The following is a 20,617-nucleotide window of genomic DNA, read 5'->3' on the forward strand; positions in this document are numbered from 1 at the left end:
CAGAGCGAGACAATGAGAGATCTAACCCCCCCAACCCCCCTCAGCAGCGCACAGGCACATACTTATACACCGTCTTGCTCACACACACACACACGATTATGCACTTTTATAATACCAACACCACCTGCGAAGTTAGGGGTCACTATGTGCTAATCTCACTGATCTCATAGCAAACGATAACACTAGTAGTCATATGGCACTTGAGTGAAGTAGATGAAATAAAACACAACACACTCATACTTTAAATAATACTTTATTTCCTTTTTTAAAATAGTTTCCTTTTGTTCTACATACATATATTTTCAAGAAGTCAGGGTCTTGCAGAAGCAACAAAAAATATCAACACATCTTTTTGTTAATTTAAAATACTGACAGTAAATGAAAATAACGGAACAAAAAAAGATTACATTAATGTGGGAGAATATTGATATTTGACTTGTAATGTAACAAATGGTATGTGCAACCATATTCAGGCATTTCTGCCATTATTTCTCACAGAAAGCAAACCACTGAACCCAAGGCATGAGCGAATGTTTCTCCTAACAGACATATAATAATAATCATGATGAGAAGCTACAAAACATGAATGGTTTTAGCAGGTTTGCATGCAAGGAGGTCTGAAATCCTAACCTACATTTCAGTGCTAGCTGAAAACAGCAGAAAGGAACTGGCCAGTGAGGAACCAAAAACAGTGATGGTGATGAAGTTCAAAGTAACTATGATGTCATGGTAACGCACCCCTATGTATACTCAGACAGGGAGCAATGACGTTAAAACATCAAATTTGAAATGAAATTCATACACCCATCACAAAAGAATTCGGTTTAAAAAACATACAAGAGCTGAAAATATATTTTGTACGTGAAAAGGAAAAGATAAATGGTTAGTTGACCAAAGGTTTAATTAAATATCACGTCTCTATGTTGTTCTGGTCTTTCATCGACTAAGTTCCACGAGGCTTTGGTGGAGATCCTGGAGGAAGGGGCTTTTCTCTTCCCATGACAAGCAGGACCTAGATGACACGCTTCATCAAGCCAGCCAACGACAGATGAAGTTTTATGCAGTTAAACAGGACTGATGTGTAAATTCAGATCATGGATAAAACTAGACAGGCTTGTCTCCAGTCTCATTAGGCATGAGAACATGGGTGAGACCACATAGAGGGAGGACAAGAAAGAGAAGATGAGAAATACGGAGGGGCGGAGGGCGTGGGGGGAAAAAGCCCTGAGGTTCAGGGGGAAAACAGCTCATACATTAAAATATATTTTCTTTCTACACAATAAAAGGCCCCCAAACGGCCACAACTCTCATCAGTACTTTCCTTTTTGCCTATTTACTAAATTCACATCTAATATTAAAATATCTCTTGAAGGGACGACCCAAAAATCAGCCGTCTTGAAGTTCTTTTTTTTTTTTTTTTTAAAGATAAAAGAATATACATAATTCTGAAAGAAAATAGTGCACATTCCAAGGTTATTCAGGCCATCTTGCTTTGCAATGTTCAATGGAAGATGAATTTCATCGGTTGTCATCAAGGGGTCCCAAGAGGTTTGGAAGGGGGGTGTTGGGGGTGGTCGTCAACAAAGACACATGACAGACACACGCATACACTAACCAGGAGAGTGCCTGTCTGCACCACAGGGGTCTGACAGTACATTCACTGACCGCCAACACCCGGGACACTCCCAGTCTCTCCATGGTCGCCCTGGACCTGTTCACAATGCCACAATGATCCCTATTCCCTAGACGCTTGTTTGGATTGTGAAAGATTTGAATGTGTAAACATAAGCGAGATTACATACTCCCCTCAGATGGACAGAAATCCTCAAGTAGCCAAGAGAACAGGGAGTAAACACTAGGGAATGGGTGGTTTAGTGTCTAGGGAACAAAAATGTGATTGTTGTGTTTTGAAGACGTCCACAGATGGCTCTGTGAACAGCAACCATGTATTTGAGTGATGGGACATTATCTTAACAGGGCTGGAGAATCTTCCCTCTAACCACTCAGACAGGTTCACTGGACAACAGCTCCTCTCACTGCATTTTGCGTCAGAAGAAGACAAATGCTAATCCAGCTCGACACTGTGAGGAACGCCAAACAATAACAATGATTAAAGCAGTACACACAGTTTGAGTCTGGGTTGTGGAGACTTTAAAATTTACCATCATTTTTTCTCTTTTCTCTCCAAAAGCCAACGTTTCCCTTCAGAAGGTGGATCAGGTCAGGTCAGCTGTCATACCTTTCTTAAGTGCTGAGGGGGTACATTAGTGCTGAGCGTATCCCGTTCGGTCTTGACAGTAGGCGAGTGGTGCACTCGGGGAGGAGGAAGTCAGGCAAGAGGAGCCTTCTGGGTCGGGGGGAAGGCCGCCAGGCTGAGATGAGGCTGCCACGAGGTCTGTAGTGTAGCATGCTGTTAGCAGCAGCACTGACGGGCGACAGGAGTCACTGGTCCTGCCCCACACACGCACAGCAGCGCCTAGCCTGGTATGTCACACAGCAGCCTGGCCAATCACACAGGCAGCCTGGCTAATCACAGAGGCAGCCTGGCCAATCACACAGCAGCCTTGCCTATCACACTGACCGGGGGATCGCATGGCTCTCGTTTGGTTTCAAAAGACTGTAAGCCACTGGCGAGATCAGGTTAGTTCTACCAGGCTAACTGCCATACTGTATAGTACACACAGCTGTCAATAGTCCTCAAGGGTGTGGATGAGGTACTCAAAAGGGGTGGTGTGTGTGTGTGTGGGGGGGGGGGGGTAGTATTGCTATGGTTTTTGTAAAACACCCTTTGTATCTATCCGTTTTCCACTTGTCCTGCTCTAGTTCATTTTCATATAGACGTCCCCCCCCTTTCGCTTAAAGACCCCAACCAGGGAATTGTCGTAATCACATTAGTAAAAATGGCTTTGATACACCAAGATTGTAAATTAGGTTAAAAACAAATAGCACTCAGAAGCAGAGAGTCCACGTTTCACAGGGTTATGGGTGTGGCCAACAACACCTGGAGGGAGGAGGAGGGGAGGAGGGGTTGATACGCAGGCCACATTCTACATCAACTACTTAGCCCTACACCCTTCTGGAGAGCAGGGGGATTAGACAGGTGTAAGTAACCCAATAGGCAGAACCCTCGACCCGGCCCCTTACTGGCCATGTCTTTCTGCCACCATATATCTTTTCCCTGTCTGATAAATATCTCTCCGACCACAGGAGTGTGGGCCTGAGAGGGGTGGTGGTGGGGGAGTGCAGAGGAGGAGGAAGGGGAGCAGAGCGGAGGGTCTTCAGTGTACAAGTTGTTCAGAGTAGGTATTTGTGTCGGGTGTCCTCGTCCAGGGTGAGGTCCACGACCTCCGGGGGGGACACCCAGTTGGGCTGTGGGGACATGGTAGTCCAGAGCTGGCCCTGCCGGCCACTGCTGTAGGGCTCCACGGAGTTTGGTGTCCAGGAGGACAGGCTCTGGATCACCCCTCCTCTGGGATGGGCGCATCTGGGAAAACATCATGAATACCATCCACCGTTAATAACATCTCACTCGGTATTACAAAAACCCAGTAATCAAATCTTACTGGGTGATTACACCCAGCTGTTGAAGATCAACAGTCCAGCTCCGTAGGCCTTTTAGACGGGCGTGCACACCGACCTTGAGTTCTCTTGCACCCCGACTATCTCCACCTCACTGTCGGAAGAGGCCAACTCCATCTGGCCCTTGTGCTGGGCGGGCTCCCTGTGGGCCAGCTCTGCCTCCATGTGGCCTGGAACACACACAGCATGGCCAAACACACACACACACACATCACCCATGAAAGAGAGCATGGACACAGAGAGCTGTATACCCCCAGTGGAACACACAGAAACAGCAGTGGAACGAGGGATGGGGAAACGAGGAGCATCAAACAATGGAGACGTCTGACAGTGAACGACTGTCTGGACGGGATATCTGGGGGCCGGATCCTAGGCGAGGTTATTATACGAGGAGCGACACACAACAACAGAGGACACAGTGTTTCAGATGGATTCAGTGCCGACAAGCTCCCGAGGCCTCTCCAGGCTCGCTCAGCTGCAGTAGCACAGCAAAACACCCGGCGGCTTTCCTGCCAGGCGGAGGACACGATTGGTTCACCGTGGGGTTGGAGGGGATTACCTGGGAGAGAGTGGAGCGCTCTTATACACCCCATAGGGCGCCTGGCTGCCATCTCCTGGTCCCTGAGGGGGTTTACATCCTGCCTTATCACCGTGGTCCGGACAGTCCCCACATTCACACTCTCCAGGTTAGAATCAGTGTCTGAAATATCATAGTGGCCCTCTACTGGAGGCCCGTCTGCAGAGGACACACACACACACACACACACAAACAACTGCATTATTCAAATGAGGTCGCACAGATGGCCTTGACTGGGGCTCAGTGTCCTCTCTGTATTGGACGATGTTTCACTGGAGCTGCCTCTTCTGTGCAGTGTCATTGGGGCTAGTCTCCCCTATTGAAATGAATGCTCTTGCAAATGAGTAGAAACACGCTGCTCTTGGTAGTTTAATGAGGTCTGTGTGTTTATAATGTACTAGTCGCCCATGTCGTTAGGGGCTGAACTTTGCTTTGGCGGCGCCGCCACCACCACCGCCACCACAAACCAACCAGCAAGAACTTACCTAGGGGGTCAAAAATTAAACACTTCATTCTGGCCAGTAAAAAAAAAAAAAGTGGTACCTTTCGCCCTATTCAACTTCGTTCCCATGATTTCAGTTTTATTTGACATGTTTACAAAGTTGGCCTGTGCAGTGTTTAGGATAAGGTACACGCATGGGGGACACCATTGAAGTCTCCTGAGAATTATTTTCCGTGCACACAAATTGCACCACAAGACAGTTATTTAGGTCTCCGTTTTAATGCTTTTCAAATAACAGCCATTCTCAAACAAATCAACTCCCACTGGATGCAATCGTTACAAAAATAGTCAACAGAAGGTCATCTTCTACTGCGAATACAATAAGGCAAGTCAATGCAGATGCAGCAGTAGTTGGACGACCAGGAAATCAAAAATACATGTCAAAATGCAGAACTAGACTTGACCTTGGCCTGTATTTAGCCTGTAAGAGTCCTAGCTGACTGTCATGTCAACTCCCTGGTAGAAGGGGGAGGGGGGGTGTGCTTTGAGTGTGTGGTTCGGTTCCAAACAAACCCCTAAGCCCTAGAAATGTTTCCTCTCTGCACAGGAGTGTAGGGTGTCGACTGAATGGGCCTGGGGGTGTATTGGGAATGAGGCCCCTGTCTGTAGTACCCTACAGGGTAATCTCTAGGGAGGGTGACACACACACACACACACACACTCCAGCCCAAAGACTGAGCACATGTCTGAGGTAACCTGGACAGCGTGTGAAAGAAAAGGGGAGGGGGAGCAGTGCATTGTGGGAAGGAGTCAAGGCAGAGTCAACAGGGTGGATGGCACTGACCCGCGGTCACCTATGTTATCGCAGACGCCAACTACTTCCCAGAGTGAAACCTGGGGAGCTGGTGAAGATACAAAAGACCACGTGTGAACCAAGAGTATCTCTTTGGTAAACATCAAGCCTGTCCTCTATGGGAAATTCGAATGATTCAAAAGGAGAAACATAACTCGACTGTCATACAGCATTCTCTTTTGTGAGCAGCGGGCAGAAAGATGAAGCATTACTACAGTTATGAGAGGGACATGATCATCTCAATCAAACAAAAATGGAAGACCGCTATATCTAGGATACTGTAATGCAACACTTGAAAACAGGCAGAGATCTTTTTTTTACATTTTTAAATAAAAATAAATCAGAGCTATGCTCCACTGAGCTAAACATGGAAGCAGTTTTCATACATTGTTGAAATTCGACAGAAAGGGAACGAGAGACGCAGAAGACCGAGAAGATCCTGAAGGCATCAAACGAACAGAAGAAATGTGATGCAGCTGACCCGCTGGGCCAGGAACACCAGCACAGATAGAACCGCCTGCCTTGCACGCGTGCTCATGGAAAATGTCTCTCAGTTTGCTATTAGGCTATACCAATATTTACACAACTATCAGGTAGACCACATGCAGAGAAGATAACTTGATGTCGTGACGTAGTAGTACAGAATTGAAATCAAAAAAAAAAAAAAAAGAGACAAGAGGAAAAAAAACTTCCAGGACTTCCAGGTCTGCGGGTCTGGTCTGTATACGGAGCAGTACATTTTCATCCAACGTATAGAACTTTCTGGACATTCCACCGCTGGTCTATCCTGCACCTTGTTCCCCCCCTGTTGGCCAGGTCCTGGGTTTATAACCTAGGTAGTATGGTGAAGGTCAGATTCTGCAGCACCCCATGCCTCCTACCTATCTAAAGCTAGCTGGAGGGAGGGGTGGGCTCTCGACCCCTCGTGAACAGAACCAAAGAAAGGACACTTTTTCCACCCGCTTGGTTTCAGTGAACTGGTAAACATTAGCTAGACAACATGCGCTGTATAGGCCAGTCTGTTCTATTGGCGCACCAACTCAGTCATATTGGTGTAAGACCTGGTTTCAGTTCAATAGGGAAGGTACTAAACAATTCAAATAGGCAGCATTTGCTTCAAGCACTGATGAGGCCACGGATACAGACTGTCGACCACGGCCCGTGAACTTGACCTTGAAGGTATTGAAGGACATTTGAGGCTCTTTATATTGCAGCTAATAGCCAGTACCAGTACAGCATGACAAGGCGGAAGCCATCTTGAGCCACACATGAACAACCAGGTTTCCTTGATGATTTGTGCATCTCAGAACTGCATTAATACACACATGAAAAATCTAAACTGCCAATCATGGAAATAAAAAAAGGCAAGAAAAAGAATCACATTCTAAACATAGGCTAAAAGATGTTTTAAATTTGACATCCAATCTGATTAAAGAAATTGTGTGGGTTAGGAATAGGAATATTGCATTCAGAATACAATTAGCTATTTTCTATTAGTAGGCTACATGTTTGGTGTTAGTAAAGCTATGCCACCAAAATAAAGGTTATGAAAGATTTAACCAGTCTTTGATTCAGATTCAGATCCACTGGTTCCATCTGGTTTCTCAGGAGACACACAGCGGGTCAATGGCACAATGATTCCCCACCTACACAAGGCACATGCTATGAAGCAGCAGTCCCCTGCCTAGTGGCTGACTGGGTGCTGTAATGCACATCTCTGGAACATGAGCTGTGTGTGCGTGTGTGTGTGTGTGTGTGTGTGCGCGCGCGCGTGTGTGGGGGGGGTGGAGGCTGGTAAACATGTAAACTTTTGGAATCGGTCATACTGCAAGCAATACATTAAGAGCCCTGACTTAGAGAGGAAGTGTCAATGTACCGTGTCATCTAGCCTGATGCTTATTGTCAGATTGGAGGAATTAGCTTCATAGGTTGCCATAGAAACAAGTCTTTTGGCCTTGTTGACTGAATCAGTGAACTGTTTTCCCCAAAAAATCAACACAAAAATCCCAACATATTTGTATCTCACAGTGATTCACAGTGCCAGCAGATGTCCTGCACAGACCGGAGAGGAGTTCCATTTAACCAACTCCACCTCAATGAAGTTGACTGATTGTATGTCGGTTTGGCATCAAATACTATGTCTTTAAATAAACTCATACAAAATAAAAATCCTCATTAAAGCCGGGAACACCACGCCGTCGAGAACAGAGCCACCACAAAAGGCGGGCTGAGGACAGTGTAACCATGGTGAGAGATCTGCCCCCCCCCCCCCCCCTGGTAGAGTGGGAGGTCAGAACAGATCCACCACTGGGTGTTATGGTCGTGTAGGCAACGCTGTTCGAAAACCGGGATCCATTCGGAAAAACAGGAACACCCTACTAGAAGTCGTCCCTGTGAGACACCAACATCAAAAGACGACGTCAACAACAACAATAACGACGGCGACTGAGGAGACCTAAACGTTCAGCAGGGCGGGGTCGGACACGTCCAGGTTGCCGTTCGGAGTGGCCACTTCCGGCAAGAGGTTGTTGTTGTTGTTGAGGGGCACGGGCGTCAGGCTGGCGTTCTCCCGCGCCAACAGGTACGCCGTCATGGTCTCCTGCGACTCCGAGGACGGCAGGAAGGAGCTGGGCGGGGACGGGCGCGGCGCCCGGTGGCGGTGGTGGCGGCGGCGGCCGCCCTCCCGGGGGTCGCTCGAGTGCTTGGACGAGTCGTCGTCGTCCTCCGAGTCGAGGCGCGTGAGCTTCTCCATCCACACGCGGAAGCGCTCCTCGGTCTGCCGCTGCATCACGGCGAAGCGCGTCATGGCCTCCTCCAGGACGCCGCCAATGCTGTTCCTGTCCCACGGGCCGCCGTCCAGCAGGCCGTGGACCTGAGCGCCCACTCCGGATCCCTCCGCACGGCTGAAGCCAGCTTTAAAGACATTGAGGCCAAGCCGTGAGAATAACACACAGAGGTAGCAGCAGGAGAAGAAACTTCATACTTGCATTGCTTGGAGGTGGACTTTTATTTTGTTTTGTGTTGTTTTGTTTTTTTTTGGGGGGGGGGGGGGGGGGGGGGGGGGGGGGGGGAGAGTAAAGAAAGAAATGACTTTTTTGGGGGGAGGGGGGGGGGGTTACGTGCGTGCAGATCGATTCTTGACATGCGGATGGACTAGGTCATGCAGTTGTAGCGGTCTGGTCTGTGTGCGGAGAATGCGGTAATGGTTGATATGGAGGTCTAGAGATCCAGTATGAAGGAGAACACTCTGCTGCAGGAGAGGCACACGCGGCTGGGACTCGCACGGCGCCTCTACTCAGTCTTAAGGCTTAAGAATGCACAGACTGATATTGCTTCATAAAACAGAGGAAGCTAATTAACTACAGCGCACACACGTCCACAACGTGAAACACACACTCCCCAAACGTACTTCCACAGGTTCCACTTGTTTAACAAATGAATGAACTACATTAGGCAAGTTTATCAAACTATTCATAGATCCGTACATAGGCTATAAGCGGCAGCTTCTCAAACAGATGTTGCTCTAACCAACCCATAGAGTTCCTACACCAGAACCTTCACATGACATCACAGCTGTGTCCACGAGACCCAGAATGAGAGCTGTGCCAACAACCAGAGAACCCAAGTAAGAGAAGAATCTAGAATGCCATCTTAAACTGTGAACAAATAGCCTAGGCTTCTGGGGCTATTTCAAAATGACAGTCCAGGGCTGATTCTGTTTGCCTTTCTATGCTGAGGTTAATTGGCCAAAAAAAAACACACACACACAGTCCCCACCCCTGTAAATGAAGAGCTCACACCTGAGACCAGGCCCGCATTACTAGGAAAGACCAGTCACCCGGGAGACTGTTCGGAACAAAGCTTTAAGGCTGAGGTGCAACAACAACAGCACGGCGCACAGGGACTCGAGTGACAATTACAGGCCGCAGAGACAAGATCAAAAGGATTTCCAGCCAATCTGGAAGGCAGGTGAAGGCAGGTGACATCCGCCCGGTCTGGGGACTGACTTTTAGCGAACAACTGGAAACCCCTGACAAACACAGAACTCGACGCGAGTCGGCGTCTAATTGGTACAAAGTAGAGATTAGCCTCTAGGGGTTGATCTCCATCCTGATCCCTGCGACCTTCCAGTACATGCCACATATCTTATAGAGGTTATATCACCCTGTGACGGCTATACCATCGAGCAACTCCACACGAGTGAGCCCTGAGGCTGCGGCCGCCCTCAATGTTAACACAACATTGGGAGCTCGCACAGCCTGAGCAGATCATATAACATGGACCCATTGTCTATTTACAGTTAATGCTGGAGGTGAAGAATGGCTGCACAGACCCGAACAACAAGACAGGTGGAGAGCAGCCCATTGACGACGTTCACGACATGGTGTCTAGATACCCCACACATGCAAACGATGATTAAAAACACATTTACTCACATACAGAACACTCAGTACAGGTGATTCAGGTGACCATGTGGTTATGATACACAATGGGTGTAACCTGCAGAGTCATGGTGAATGGAGACAAATGCGGTGTGACAGAAAATGATGGGACATTCAGTGTTTCAGCTATTAGGCTATCCATGTGAGGGGATGAACAAACATAAACCCAGAAGCACCTCTGTGTTGGTCTGGCATGTCAGCAGATTGACAACTGGTTATAACTCATGAAGTGTTCTTAATTAGTTCATCTCGAACCTTGTTGAGAGATGTCGGAAAGGTTCATAGTGACATGTGGGATGTGATTACAGGTACCAGTCAGTCAGAGTCCAGTGTGTGTATTTTGGATTTACTTGGCTACACGTAGCCAAGCATGATTGTCTGTTATAGTGGCTATAGTGGTGTTAGCTCAGTGCGTGTTCAATCATAGACTGCTAGTGTTTGTGTGTGTGTGTGTGTGTGCATGGGCGTATGTGTTTGCATGGGTGTGTGTGTGTGTGTGTGTGTTTCAGGCTATTACCTGGGATGTCTGTGTTGATTGTCTTGCCAGCGGCAGCCTCGTCGTCCTCGTCGTCAGAGGTGCTGGTGCTGGAGTCACAGGTGAGGTCACTGTCGCTCGTACTGCTGTCCTGCAGCAGGTTGTACTTCTTCCTCGCCGCAGCCTCCCTCTTCTGCCTCAGCAGACGCATGCGCTCCTTGTGCTTCTGGCTCCGGTGACCTTTGACCTTTGCCAGACGCCCGTTGGTCTGCTTCTCCGGCCCGGCACCGGGGGCCACTGCCGCAGACGGATGACAGCGGTTCTTCTTTGCGGCCATTGTGTTGGGGGTGGACATCTCGCTTTCGGAGCGCGAGCGCCGAGACTTGCGCCCCCCCGACACGGCCACTGCCGTCTGGCCGCCTATTGCCATCCCCGGGTCGGCCCCACCGTCCCTAGTTCCCCCCTCCCTTCCTCCGTGCCCGGTGTCCGCTGCGTCCTCCCCCGAGGACAGCGTGTCTGAGTCGGCCAGGTGGCCGCTGGAGGAGGGGGACAGCATGCAGGGGTTGGAGGAGTCGCTCTCGTAGACCCGTCCAGTGGCAGGCTTTGTATCGCTGCCTGTGGACGCGTGCTGGGACTCTGGGGAGTCTCTGCGGAGCTCCTTCATCAGGCAGGGCATGGAGAGCAGGCCCGGCTCTCCCTCCGTCTGCAGGGGGCTGTCCACCTCCTTCTCCCCAGGCGGAGAGCTAGTGGTGGTCGTCGTCTCTGTTTTCAGTGTCTCGTCCTGCTCCCCTCTGACTGCGGCACCTGTGGACCCCTCTTCCGAAGGACACTCGGGGAGGATCTCAGAATCCAAATACTCCTCTGACTTCTCTGAGTCGGCCATCTTCATGCTAGTTGAGTGCAGAGCCCCACAGTCAGACTCTCATAGACGACTGTGCATGGACAGGAACTCAACTACAGCCTTAAAATAAAGAAAAAGTACCACTCAACCTTATTGTTATCTGGTAAACTGATCAAGAACTTAAATTAAATAATGTTTTCAATTGAGGCCATATGCAACCAGCCATATGCTTCATGTGAAACCTAGCTCTCTATTGCCACACTGCTATAGCTACTGTATACTGATAGCTTAGCTGGCTATTATAGTGTCACGTTTAACTCCTAGACCATATGTTGGCCATTCCAAAATTCAATATGGGACGCTTTTCGTAACATCTCGATACCACAGACGGGGCCTCATCTATCATGTATGAACAACACGGGGGTGACCAAGGCCATCAACGTTCAGTCTCACCTCTACGGTCTACCATTGCATTACACTATGGGATTTGCGTTAGCTGGCTGCATTGCGAGCCTAGTAGTAGCTCATAGGTTCGTTACATCAAAAACGGTGGTTATTACGCGCAGCAACCCGATGATCATTAGACGAAAAGTGGATCATGTAATTTCTACTGTATTGTAATTTACTTGCAGTAACCTTATTTTACACAACCTACACGCCACTCTTAGTCACTCAATGGTATAGCACGGTACACCCCGGGCCGCCCAATAATACCTTAACGAATGCCCCTACTAGCCTTTCGGGCTAAAGTCGACCTACTACATTTCAGTTTAAGTGCGGTTGGTTTCCCTGCATACTAAATTTGAATATGTTTGCACATATAATATGCTGCTTCTGATACTTTAACTTGTCAGTCGATGGAACGGTAGAGCACCTGCGCCACTCGACACGAAGCGCTACCCACACAGCCTACTTGCCAGCTAATATTCCAGCTAGCGTTAACTACAGTACCTAGCTAGCTGCCAGACTGCTATCTAACCTAGTATTTAGCTATACACTTTGGTGTTAGCTGTGTACTGTCTGTAGCGTAAGCTACGCTCAGCAACAACTTACCGGGAATGTTATACTCTTGTTGTTCCAGTGTCCGACTTTTTTGACATCGTCATAAATTGTAACCCTAATTTAACATGCATAGGTAATACACACGTAATAAAGAACGTATAACTTGTGAAGTGGACCTTAGTCCACTTAAACCGTAGGATACGTTATTCTAGCTAGCTAGCTATTTCGCTAGCTATTTCAAAATGTCCCCATCAGCCGTTGTTCACATTAAAGTCTATGCGCCATATCCGTAGTGTGTGGGCGGCTGACTTTGAAGCTAGCGCCGCCGGTCGCAGTGGAGGAGTATGCAGGCTACGTGCTGAAGCAGTTGCCAGACTTCTACTGTGACTGTGTACTGCCATATATTCTCAATCGCATCAGTTAACTCAAACTCACATGCCTTACATAAAATCACATTAGGTTTCATACAAATCCTACGATTAGAGCTACACAAGTCTGCACAAGTAATCCACCAGAGACGTTTTCCTCCAACATCGTGGGTTTATTGTAAATAGGAAGGTGGAAAAAATAAAAATGTACGACAATGTAACAAACACAGAAGCACGTTGCATTGTACAGTTCGATACAATGTCTCTAGTCCAGTTTTATTGGCTAAATATTATTCCTAAGTAGCCTACACATTTATGTTATTTATAACATTTGAAATGTATTCTTTGGTATGTATTGTCTAAACCTACTGCACCAAAGAATCCATGGTGAAGTGAGGGCCTGGATTGTACAGAAAAGGTAATCACTGAACCTACTTGTCCCATACAACCCATATTGCTGCAAGATTGTCACACATTTCGGCCCTGCCTTGTTTCCTCTGTCATCAAAGTGTTTGACAAAACATGTGAAGAAGAATACCAACAATCACAATAGGTTTCCTTCTGACGGATGAATCTTGATAATGTTAACTATGTCACTTGTAAACAGGGACCATTGATACATTCAAGAAGGTCAATAACGAAATTATGGGAAACATAAAATAAGAATACTTTATTAGTCATGGGAAACATACATGGGGACATCAACATACACAAGCTCGAGTGTCCATTAGGTTTAATTTGCTTCAATAAGCATTTCAAAATTTAAAATCAACAGGCTTGTCATTACAAGGGTCTTCCTTTAGGTATGGACGCATTCATGAAGTCCACCTTCGCCTCGAGTTCAGCATCAATGGCAGCCTTGGATAAAAGGAAAAATAACTGTTAAAATGAGAACGTGAAGCACAAATCTAAAAGGGTGCCAGTCCCATAAAAATAAAAACACTTTAGAACACCTGGGGAAAAGTCATGAGAGCAGGAAAAAACAACTATACTTGTGGCAAAAACTCACCAATTCCCTCTTTGCCTCTTCAATCTTCACTTGTGCAAGAGAAAGGTTCTGCAGACAGAAACATGGCACAATTGATCTGAGTACACACTATATAAAATGTGTGTTTTGAATGTTCAAACATTCAAAGTTAAAAAACAACATACAGGGCTCAAGTCTCTATAAGGTTCCAGCTTCTTTGTCAAAGGCACAATTTCCTGTTTCAACGTGGCAACCTCCTGTAGGTAGGAAAGAGAGAATCATTACTTTTTGTAATAACAGTTTTACTTCAAGTGTTGTTTAGTATCTGCTATGTGTGAATACTGAGGCTTACCTCCGAAAGCTCCATCAGTGACTGGTGGGAGAGACGATTCTCCATGTGCCTCTTTGCAAGCTGATCCTGCAAGTGAAGATTCAAGAACATGGCAACATAATTGTAATGTAGCAACATTGCCATTTGTGTCATACTATGGCAATGACAGTTTTATAACATCAAAACAATGTGCTTAATACTACCTATGATATTGTATATTACTCCAATGTGAAATGCAGTTTGGGATTTTTAGGCTAAATGTGATACGGTATGTTGGGCTATTCACTGCACCAGTCCTAGGTGACCAAGGTATATTCATTCTTTAATTAACTAACCGCGGACATATTGTTCCGGAATGACAGATCTTTGGATTTTGCTTTCACAAAATCCATGTTCAGCAGCCTCTCCTCTGCCTTGGCGGACTCTATCGCCTGAGCATCCTTTGTTTTGTCAAGGTCCCTGGAGTTAGATAGAAATAGAATTGAACAACAGCGCTGACAATGTACCTTCTACAACTTGCTGATTAAGCGACGGTGACTATGAACCTTCAAAACAATGTTATTTTTCAAACAAGCACGTAAATGACAATATGAATCCTAACAGAAGTGAACTTACTCCTGTAAAGTCTTCCGTAGAACCAAAGTGTCTGCTAGTTTTTTCCTGACTGTTTTGAGCTCTCGGTCAAGTCTCCTGTCGTATTTCTCAGCTTCCAGGAGCTCGTTGGTCAAATTATTCATTGCAGGAATAAAGCTTCAGAGACAATTTTTTATGAGACAATGCCATGTTTTTACAGACACTGCAAAAACGAACCAAGTAAACTCTCTATGAAAAAAAGTTAGTTGTGTATGTTGACTTGCAGACAGGCAGCACTGCAGAAATATTTTAACATCTGTTTACCTTCCGAGGGAAGTGTCTTTGATTCCAAGCACCATGGCACTGGACACCAAGACAGACAGGTAGTCAGATGAAGGTTTTGACAAACTTCCCGCAGACAGGCCTACTCCTTGTAAAACAACATCCTGGAGATGGGTGGCTGTATAAAGATAAACACGTAGAACAAAATATTAAGGCAACATTTGAATGACGTGCTTGATGAGAATATTTACCTTACTACTTGGTACCAAGTACCAACTACCAAAACAATACTTCTAGTCCTAATCTCACTTTGAATAAAATAACTCCTTGAAGTAGCCTTATTATGAGTAGGCTACATGTACCTCCACCTACCATCAGCCTGATATTCAGAGGCTTTCTGTTTGTGGTCCTCAATGAGCAAAACTGTCTCGTTGCATCTTTTCTCACTTGCTACAGCGAGCTCGTATAGTATGTCCACAGTTCGTGTGTTGACCTCATATTGTGGAACCGGCTGATCTCCAAAGACTGAGCTGAGCCACTGGCTAACCTGAAAGGAGAAAGCAGAATTTACGCAACTAGATTGCTTACTGTAGACTGTTCAAGACACCACAAACACTGCATCGTCTTTAGAGTGATTCAGGAGACGTTGAGTAACTGATAAATTAGTCTGTAATAAACGATAAAGCATATAAAAAATCAAACCTTTTTGCTTTTTTCACACATTTCAACAAACTAACGAAGCAAAGAGTTTCAGGAGAACAAATGAGGTTTCAGGGTGTAATTTGAGTTCTGCGGATCAGATTGTTATGGTTTCGCGCCCTGTTCAATCTAGTTCTTCCATACACTTCCGGCTGGAGAGACATTGTGATTGGATGTTTGAAATACAGTCGTTTAGGTAGTACGGTTTTATGCAAAAGATTTCTTTCAAAAGCAATAAACGCATTTTCAGACATATTCACAAGCTATCCAGAGCATTGCGGTGCCGAGATAGCCTATGCTGAGAGAGTAAATTTTTTGGATAAAGCAACATTTTCTTGGCTATTTTGAATTTGACTTAAAATGTATTACGAAAGATCCAGAGGGGGGCAGTTGTTATTGTTAGGATTCCAGTAAATTGACATGAAAGTAGCTTTCATTATGGATCATTAAACATTCGTTATTTCTCATAATAGCAAAATTGGTGCTTTCAATTTGTGCATTTAACCATACCGGGAGAAAACTTTCAAAACATGACTCGGTGAGACATTATTGCACCATTATGGTATGAAAAACATTCTTAAACGTACATAAACATAAAACAAAAACTATTGGTAAATTGGATATAGTGTTTCCGGGGCACTGTGACCTTTCTATAATCATTGCTGTGTCCTCCATCTTCTTCACTCCGCTCTACGCAATTCAGCCGGTTCTGGAGTAGGGCAGATCCGCGTAGAAACATCAAGATGCTGTCAGTTCGTGTCGCTGCGGCCCTTGCCCGCACTCTGCCAAGACGGGCCGGATTTGTAAGCATTTGAATTGCATTATTTTATTAAAGGAATGTGTTTTACCATGTATGTTTGCAGTCAGTTGTTCAATGTTGGCAAATGGCGAGGCCGTGCATGCACACCGCCATCTTGCACTTGAGGTCTTGTTTCATAGAAGTGCGTACCATTGACATTTGATGTTGGTCATGCCTGCCCTAGATTGAGACAAAAGTACATCATGTTTCTTAACAGTTTCATGACAAACTGTAGACTTGTCCTTATGTTCATTGACAGTGCAGTTCCGCATGAAAGCAACGTCAATGAATGTCATTAGCTAGTTATTGAAGGTCAGATTTTGTACTAATCCACATTGCTACAAGTTTTCAAACGCGCTGTCCTGAGCGTGAACGACTGTTGGGCACACAATGTGACACCGAGTGTATGCATTAGTGCTATAATGACTACAACTAGTGTTTATTAATTCAGGTGACGTCTCAGGACACGCATGTCTAGGAGGAAGTTAACTTGATGGTTTACGAACCAGCGATATGTTACATGACGAATTGTAGCGTTAATTATTTGCAATTTAATTTGTGACATTACTCTGCAAGGTCATGCAGTACCTAGACACTTGCCAGAGTGCTTACTAGTATGCCTGTTACTCAGAGCAGACTGAGGATCACTTATGTTCATTCTTGACATTCAAATTTGTCTTTCTGAACCTATCCTTGCAGGTTTCCAAAAGTCTCCCCGTTGCATGTGTAGGAGTCAAGCACCTCCACACCAGCAGACCATGGCTGGTGAAGACAGGTCAGTGCTGGAATCATGCAGACTGTATTGAATGGGTTAATCCCAGTAGTATTCAGGTTTCGGGCAGCCTCCCTCTATGTTGGATAGGGAGTAGTGACAATATTCTTTGTTGCTACACTTTGCTAAAATATGAAATAAGTTTGACAAATGTAGTCACATGGTTATTTTGTGCTCTGCAGGCACTGCGGAGGTGTCATCAATCCTGGAGGAGAAGATAATGGGGGCTGAAACCAGCAGCGACCTGGAGGAGACTGGCCGCGTGCTGTCCATTGGTGACGGTATTGCCAGGGTGTACGGTCTGAGGAACGTCCAGGCTGAGGAGATGGTGGAGTTCTCCTCTGGACTCAAAGTGAGACGATGTGGGGTTTCATAAGGCCTTTGCAGACCGAGGGAGATATTCAGGCATAAGATTAATTAATGCATTCCAAGATTGATATCTGTGGTGCGCAAACAATATATGAATAAAAGAAATCCGAGCCGTGATTGTAAAAAAAAAAAAAAAAACCTGATACAATGCCTACAGTACAGTAGGCTTCAGTATGGAAATGTAGCTTCCCAAATATTTCACTTCACAATTTGTGTGAAGGTCTGCAAAGGTCTTTGTGTACGTTATGCCGGAGAAGCACTGTAGTGCACTGTAGTGCACTGCCTTACAGGAAGTGGGGGGAGGTGCATGCTTGTCTTTGTTCATACAGAACGATTTTGGTCAAATAGAAAGATCTGGTAAAGAAGTTGTCCGATCAAAATACTTGGCTGATTTTAGCACTCCTGAAACACCTGCTTGTCAACCACGTATCCTCTCACCTCCCCAGGGCATGTCTCTGAACTTGGAGCCCGACAACGTTGGTGTGGTGGTGTTTGGTAACGACAAGCTGATCAAGGAGGGGGACATCGTGAAGAGGACAGGCGCCATCGTGGACGTGCCCGTGGGGGAGGAGCTGCTGGGCCGCGTGGTGGATGCTCTGGGAAACGCCATCGATGGCAAGGTCAGCAAAATAAGTTGATCTGCTGTGAGATGCATCTTGATGATGAGGAAGCAAAGGTTGCGAAACATGTTAAACATCTTTTGGATTGTAATTATTTTGACTGAGGGAAAAAAACAACAACAATCTAAAGTCAAGGTTAAGTGAACATTTAGGAAGTCTGGTTGTCCATATTGCTATGTCCTGGTCAAATGGAATGGTTGTGTTCTGTTCACCAGGGTCCCCTGGGCTCCAGTATCCGCAGGCGTGTGGGCCTGAAGGCCCCTGGCATCATCCCTCGTATCTCTGTGAGGGAGCCCATGCAGACTGGCATCAAGGCCGTCGACAGCTTGGTGCCCATTGGCCGTGGCCAGCGTGAGCTTATCATTGGTGACAGGCAGACTGGGTAAGGAGAAGTGAGCTAAATTGTGTGAAGAAGTCTTTGATTATGTATGTTGAGAGGGACCTGGGCTACAGTTGTAAGGTGTATCGTTATTCCCTCAAACCACTGATTCATTTGACCCATTTGTTTCGAGCTGTCAAATGTCAATTCTCCAAATGTATCATCATCCTTCCACAGCAAAACCGCCATTGCCATCGACACCATCATCAACCAGAAGCGCTTCAACGAGGGCACGGAGGAGAAGAAGAAGCTGTACTGCATCTACGTGGCCATCGGCCAGAAGAGGTCCACCGTGGCCCAGCTGGTCAAGAGGCTGACTGACGCCGACGCCATGAAGTACACCATTGTGGTGTCGGCCACAGCCTCCGACGCCGCCCCCCTGCAGTACCTGGCCCCCTACTCCGGCTGCTCCATGGGCGAGTTCTTCAGGGACAACGGCAAGCACGCCCTCATCATCTACGACGATCTGTCCAAGCAGGTTAGTCGGGACGTATTTCAGTGTGCTTGTAGGAATACTTTTGTTTTTGGTATGTTGTGATCGCTTTTGTGGTCCTGTTTTGTTCCATTTATGAGACCCGTCACTCTCCCCACCCCCCTCTCTCCCCAGGCTGTGGCCTACCGCCAGATGTCCCTGCTGCTGCGTCGCCCCCCCGGCCGCGAGGCCTACCCCGGAGACGTCTTCTACCTGCACTCCCGTCTGCTGGAGAGAGCGGCCAAGATGAACGACAACTTTGGAGGCGGATCCCTGACTGCTCTGCCCGTCATCGAGACCCAGGCTGGTGATGTGTCGGCCTACATTCCAACCAACGTCATCTCCATCACAGACGGACAGGTGTGTGTGTGTGTGTGTGTGTGTGTGTGTGTGTGTGTGTGTGTGTGTGTGTGTGGGCAGCTGTGGCTGTACCAGTGGGTTCATGATTTATTTATTTTTTTATTTTATTTTTTTTACGTTCTGCAACCTGATCACCGCTCTTCTCCCTCTCAGATCTTCCTGGAGACTGAGCTGTTCTACAAGGGTATCCGTCCCGCCATCAATGTGGGTCTGTCTGTATCCCGTGTCGGCTCCGCTGCCCAGACCAAAGCTATGAAGCAGGTAAGCTCTCAGACCTCACATGTAAACGTGGTGTCAGCAGTGCCTCTGTGCTTAACTGTGACACGGTGTAAAATGCCACAGTTCAATTGCTTAAGTGGAATTGTAGAACAAAATTGTTCATGATCAATCCAACACATGTTTTATCTCAGCGTTGACCCTCCTTGTCTGCTAGGTGGCTGGTACCATGAAGCTGGAGTTGGCCCAGTACCGTGAGGTGGCTGCCTTCGCCCAGTTCGGCTCTGACCTTGACGCCGCCACCCAGCAGCTGCTGAACCGTGGAGTCCGTCTGACGGAGCTCCTGAAGCAGGGACAGTACTGTGAGTACCTGCCTACCATGGAGCTAGACTGAATGATTGTTTTGTGGTCATGGAACTAACTGCAAGTCACCCTTTTTTGATTTCTGGAATTTAAAAAGGTGCTTAGAGACACTTGTAATTTTGTCAAAGACCTCAGCTTTTGCCATGTATTTTCTGTTTTCTTACTCTTGAGTAAGAAAACATGTAATTTAAATATGCCCTCATTTGAACTGTGCAGGCCCCATGGCCATTGAGGAGCAGGTGACAGTCATCTACGCCGGTGTGAGGGGACACTTGGACAAAATGGAGCCCAGCAAGATCACAAAGTTCGAGAAGGCTTTCCTGCAGCATGTTCTTAGCCAACACCAGGACCTCCTGGCAACAATTAGGTCAGTAAAGATCATCTACTGCACATTCTGCCTGTTGCCTAGACACTCAATATGCATGTTCAAGGGACTTAAATACAGATTTTGAGTAAATCTAGGAATACGCTTGGTCTGTGCCATGGATGGATTATAAACCCAATGAGTTCTCATAATTGTCAATGTTATCCAATCTCCTTACAGGGCCGATGGCTCAATCTCACCGGACTCAGATACCAAGCTGAAGCAGATCGTCTTGACCTTCCTTTCAAGCTTCGAGTAATTTGTCCCCAAAAATGTTTTGTCAATGTTGCATAGTGCGCCTCGGTTAAACTTTCTATGAACTTCGGAAATTCACGTGGCACTTGATCTTTAATGTACAGATATCTCCTAACAGAAAATAAAGTATTCCTATGCCAGGAGCCCTGGACTTGTGTTTCAATGACCTTCTTTGTCCTTTCTTTTAAATACTTAGTAGTGATCTTCAATGGAACAT

The 20,617-nt window shown here is 46.5% G+C and overlaps 3 protein-coding genes across 5 annotated transcripts; 1 reads left to right on the forward strand and 2 right to left on the reverse strand.

The window, feature by feature from the left end:
• Positions 1-257: 257 nt before the first annotated feature.
• Positions 258-12,395, reverse strand: ark2n (arkadia (rnf111) N-terminal like PKA signaling regulator 2n). Of its 3 annotated transcripts, none has more exons than XM_067250645.1 (4): positions 12,263-12,395; positions 10,411-11,329; positions 3,638-3,749; positions 258-3,484 (listed from the first exon to the last, which is right to left on the reverse strand). In XM_067250645.1, the coding sequence occupies exons 2-4, from the start codon at positions 11,255-11,257 to the stop codon at positions 3,295-3,297; spliced, it is 1,149 nt and encodes a 382-aa protein (XP_067106746.1). In that variant the 5' UTR covers positions 11,258-11,329; positions 12,263-12,395; the 3' UTR covers positions 258-3,294. The 3 variants fall into 3 exon arrangements, with proteins under 3 accessions (XP_067106746.1, XP_067106747.1, XP_067106745.1); XM_067250646.1 differs by lacking the exon at positions 12,263-12,395 and adding an exon at positions 4,139-4,315 and having other exon boundaries at positions 10,411-11,270; XM_067250644.1 differs by lacking the exons at positions 258-3,484; positions 3,638-3,749 and adding an exon at positions 6,813-8,364.
• An 834-nt stretch (positions 12,396-13,229) lies between these two features.
• haus1 (HAUS augmin-like complex, subunit 1) lies at positions 13,230-15,564 on the reverse strand. Its single transcript, XM_067250862.1, has 9 exons — positions 15,435-15,564; positions 15,105-15,279; positions 14,775-14,910; positions 14,493-14,627; positions 14,213-14,336; positions 13,899-13,964; positions 13,732-13,803; positions 13,589-13,636; positions 13,230-13,437 (listed from the first exon to the last, which is right to left on the reverse strand). Exons 1-9 carry the CDS (start codon positions 15,453-15,455, stop codon positions 13,363-13,365), a joined length of 852 nt encoding a protein of 283 aa, XP_067106963.1. The 5' UTR covers positions 15,456-15,564; the 3' UTR covers positions 13,230-13,362.
• Positions 15,565-16,094: 530 nt separating this feature from the next.
• Positions 16,095-20,563, forward strand: atp5fa1 (ATP synthase F1 subunit alpha). The gene is made up of 11 exons (XM_067250435.1): positions 16,095-16,234; positions 16,930-17,005; positions 17,185-17,354; positions 17,818-17,991; positions 18,207-18,373; positions 18,548-18,848; positions 18,978-19,202; positions 19,356-19,463; positions 19,636-19,780; positions 19,998-20,148; positions 20,326-20,563. The coding sequence occupies exons 1-11, from the start codon at positions 16,175-16,177 to the stop codon at positions 20,402-20,404; spliced, it is 1,656 nt and encodes a 551-aa protein (XP_067106536.1). The 5' UTR covers positions 16,095-16,174; the 3' UTR covers positions 20,405-20,563.
• The last annotated feature ends 54 nt before the right edge of the window (positions 20,564-20,617 follow it).

Source organism: Osmerus mordax, chromosome 14 (genome assembly GCF_038355195.1).
Source record: "Osmerus mordax isolate fOsmMor3 chromosome 14, fOsmMor3.pri, whole genome shotgun sequence".
Classification (NCBI taxonomy): Eukaryota; Metazoa; Chordata; class Actinopteri; order Osmeriformes; family Osmeridae; genus Osmerus; species Osmerus mordax.

Coding starts and splice junctions, on each gene's coding strand:
- ark2n (XM_067250646.1), bottom strand. CDS start 11,257: ATGAAGATGGCCGACTCAGAGAAGTCAGAGGAGTATTTGGATTCTGAG. Junction 4,316..10,410: donor AATCAACACAGACATCCCAG/GTAATAGCCTGA, acceptor TGTCCTCTGCAG/ACGGGCCTCCAGTAGAGGGC. Junction 3,750..4,138: donor AGCGCTCCACTCTCTCCCAG/GTAATCCCCTCC, acceptor TGTGTGTTCCAG/GCCACATGGAGGCAGAGCTG.
- haus1 (XM_067250862.1), bottom strand. CDS start 15,455: ATGTGTGAAAAAAGCAAAAAG. Junction 14,911..15,104: donor CTCTGAATATCAGGCTGATG/GTAGGTGGAGGT, acceptor ATCTTTATACAG/CCACCCATCTCCAGGATGTT. Junction 14,337..14,492: donor CTACGGAAGACTTTACAGGA/GTAAGTTCACTT, acceptor ATCTAACTCCAG/GGACCTTGACAAAACAAAGG.
- atp5fa1 (XM_067250435.1), top strand. CDS start 16,175: ATGCTGTCAGTTCGTGTCGCTGCGGCCCTTGCCCGCACTCTGCCAAGA. Junction 19,464..19,635: donor AGACCAAAGCTATGAAGCAG/GTAAGCTCTCAG, acceptor CTTGTCTGCTAG/GTGGCTGGTACCATGAAGCT. Junction 19,781..19,997: donor CCTGAAGCAGGGACAGTACT/GTGAGTACCTGC, acceptor TGAACTGTGCAG/GCCCCATGGCCATTGAGGAG.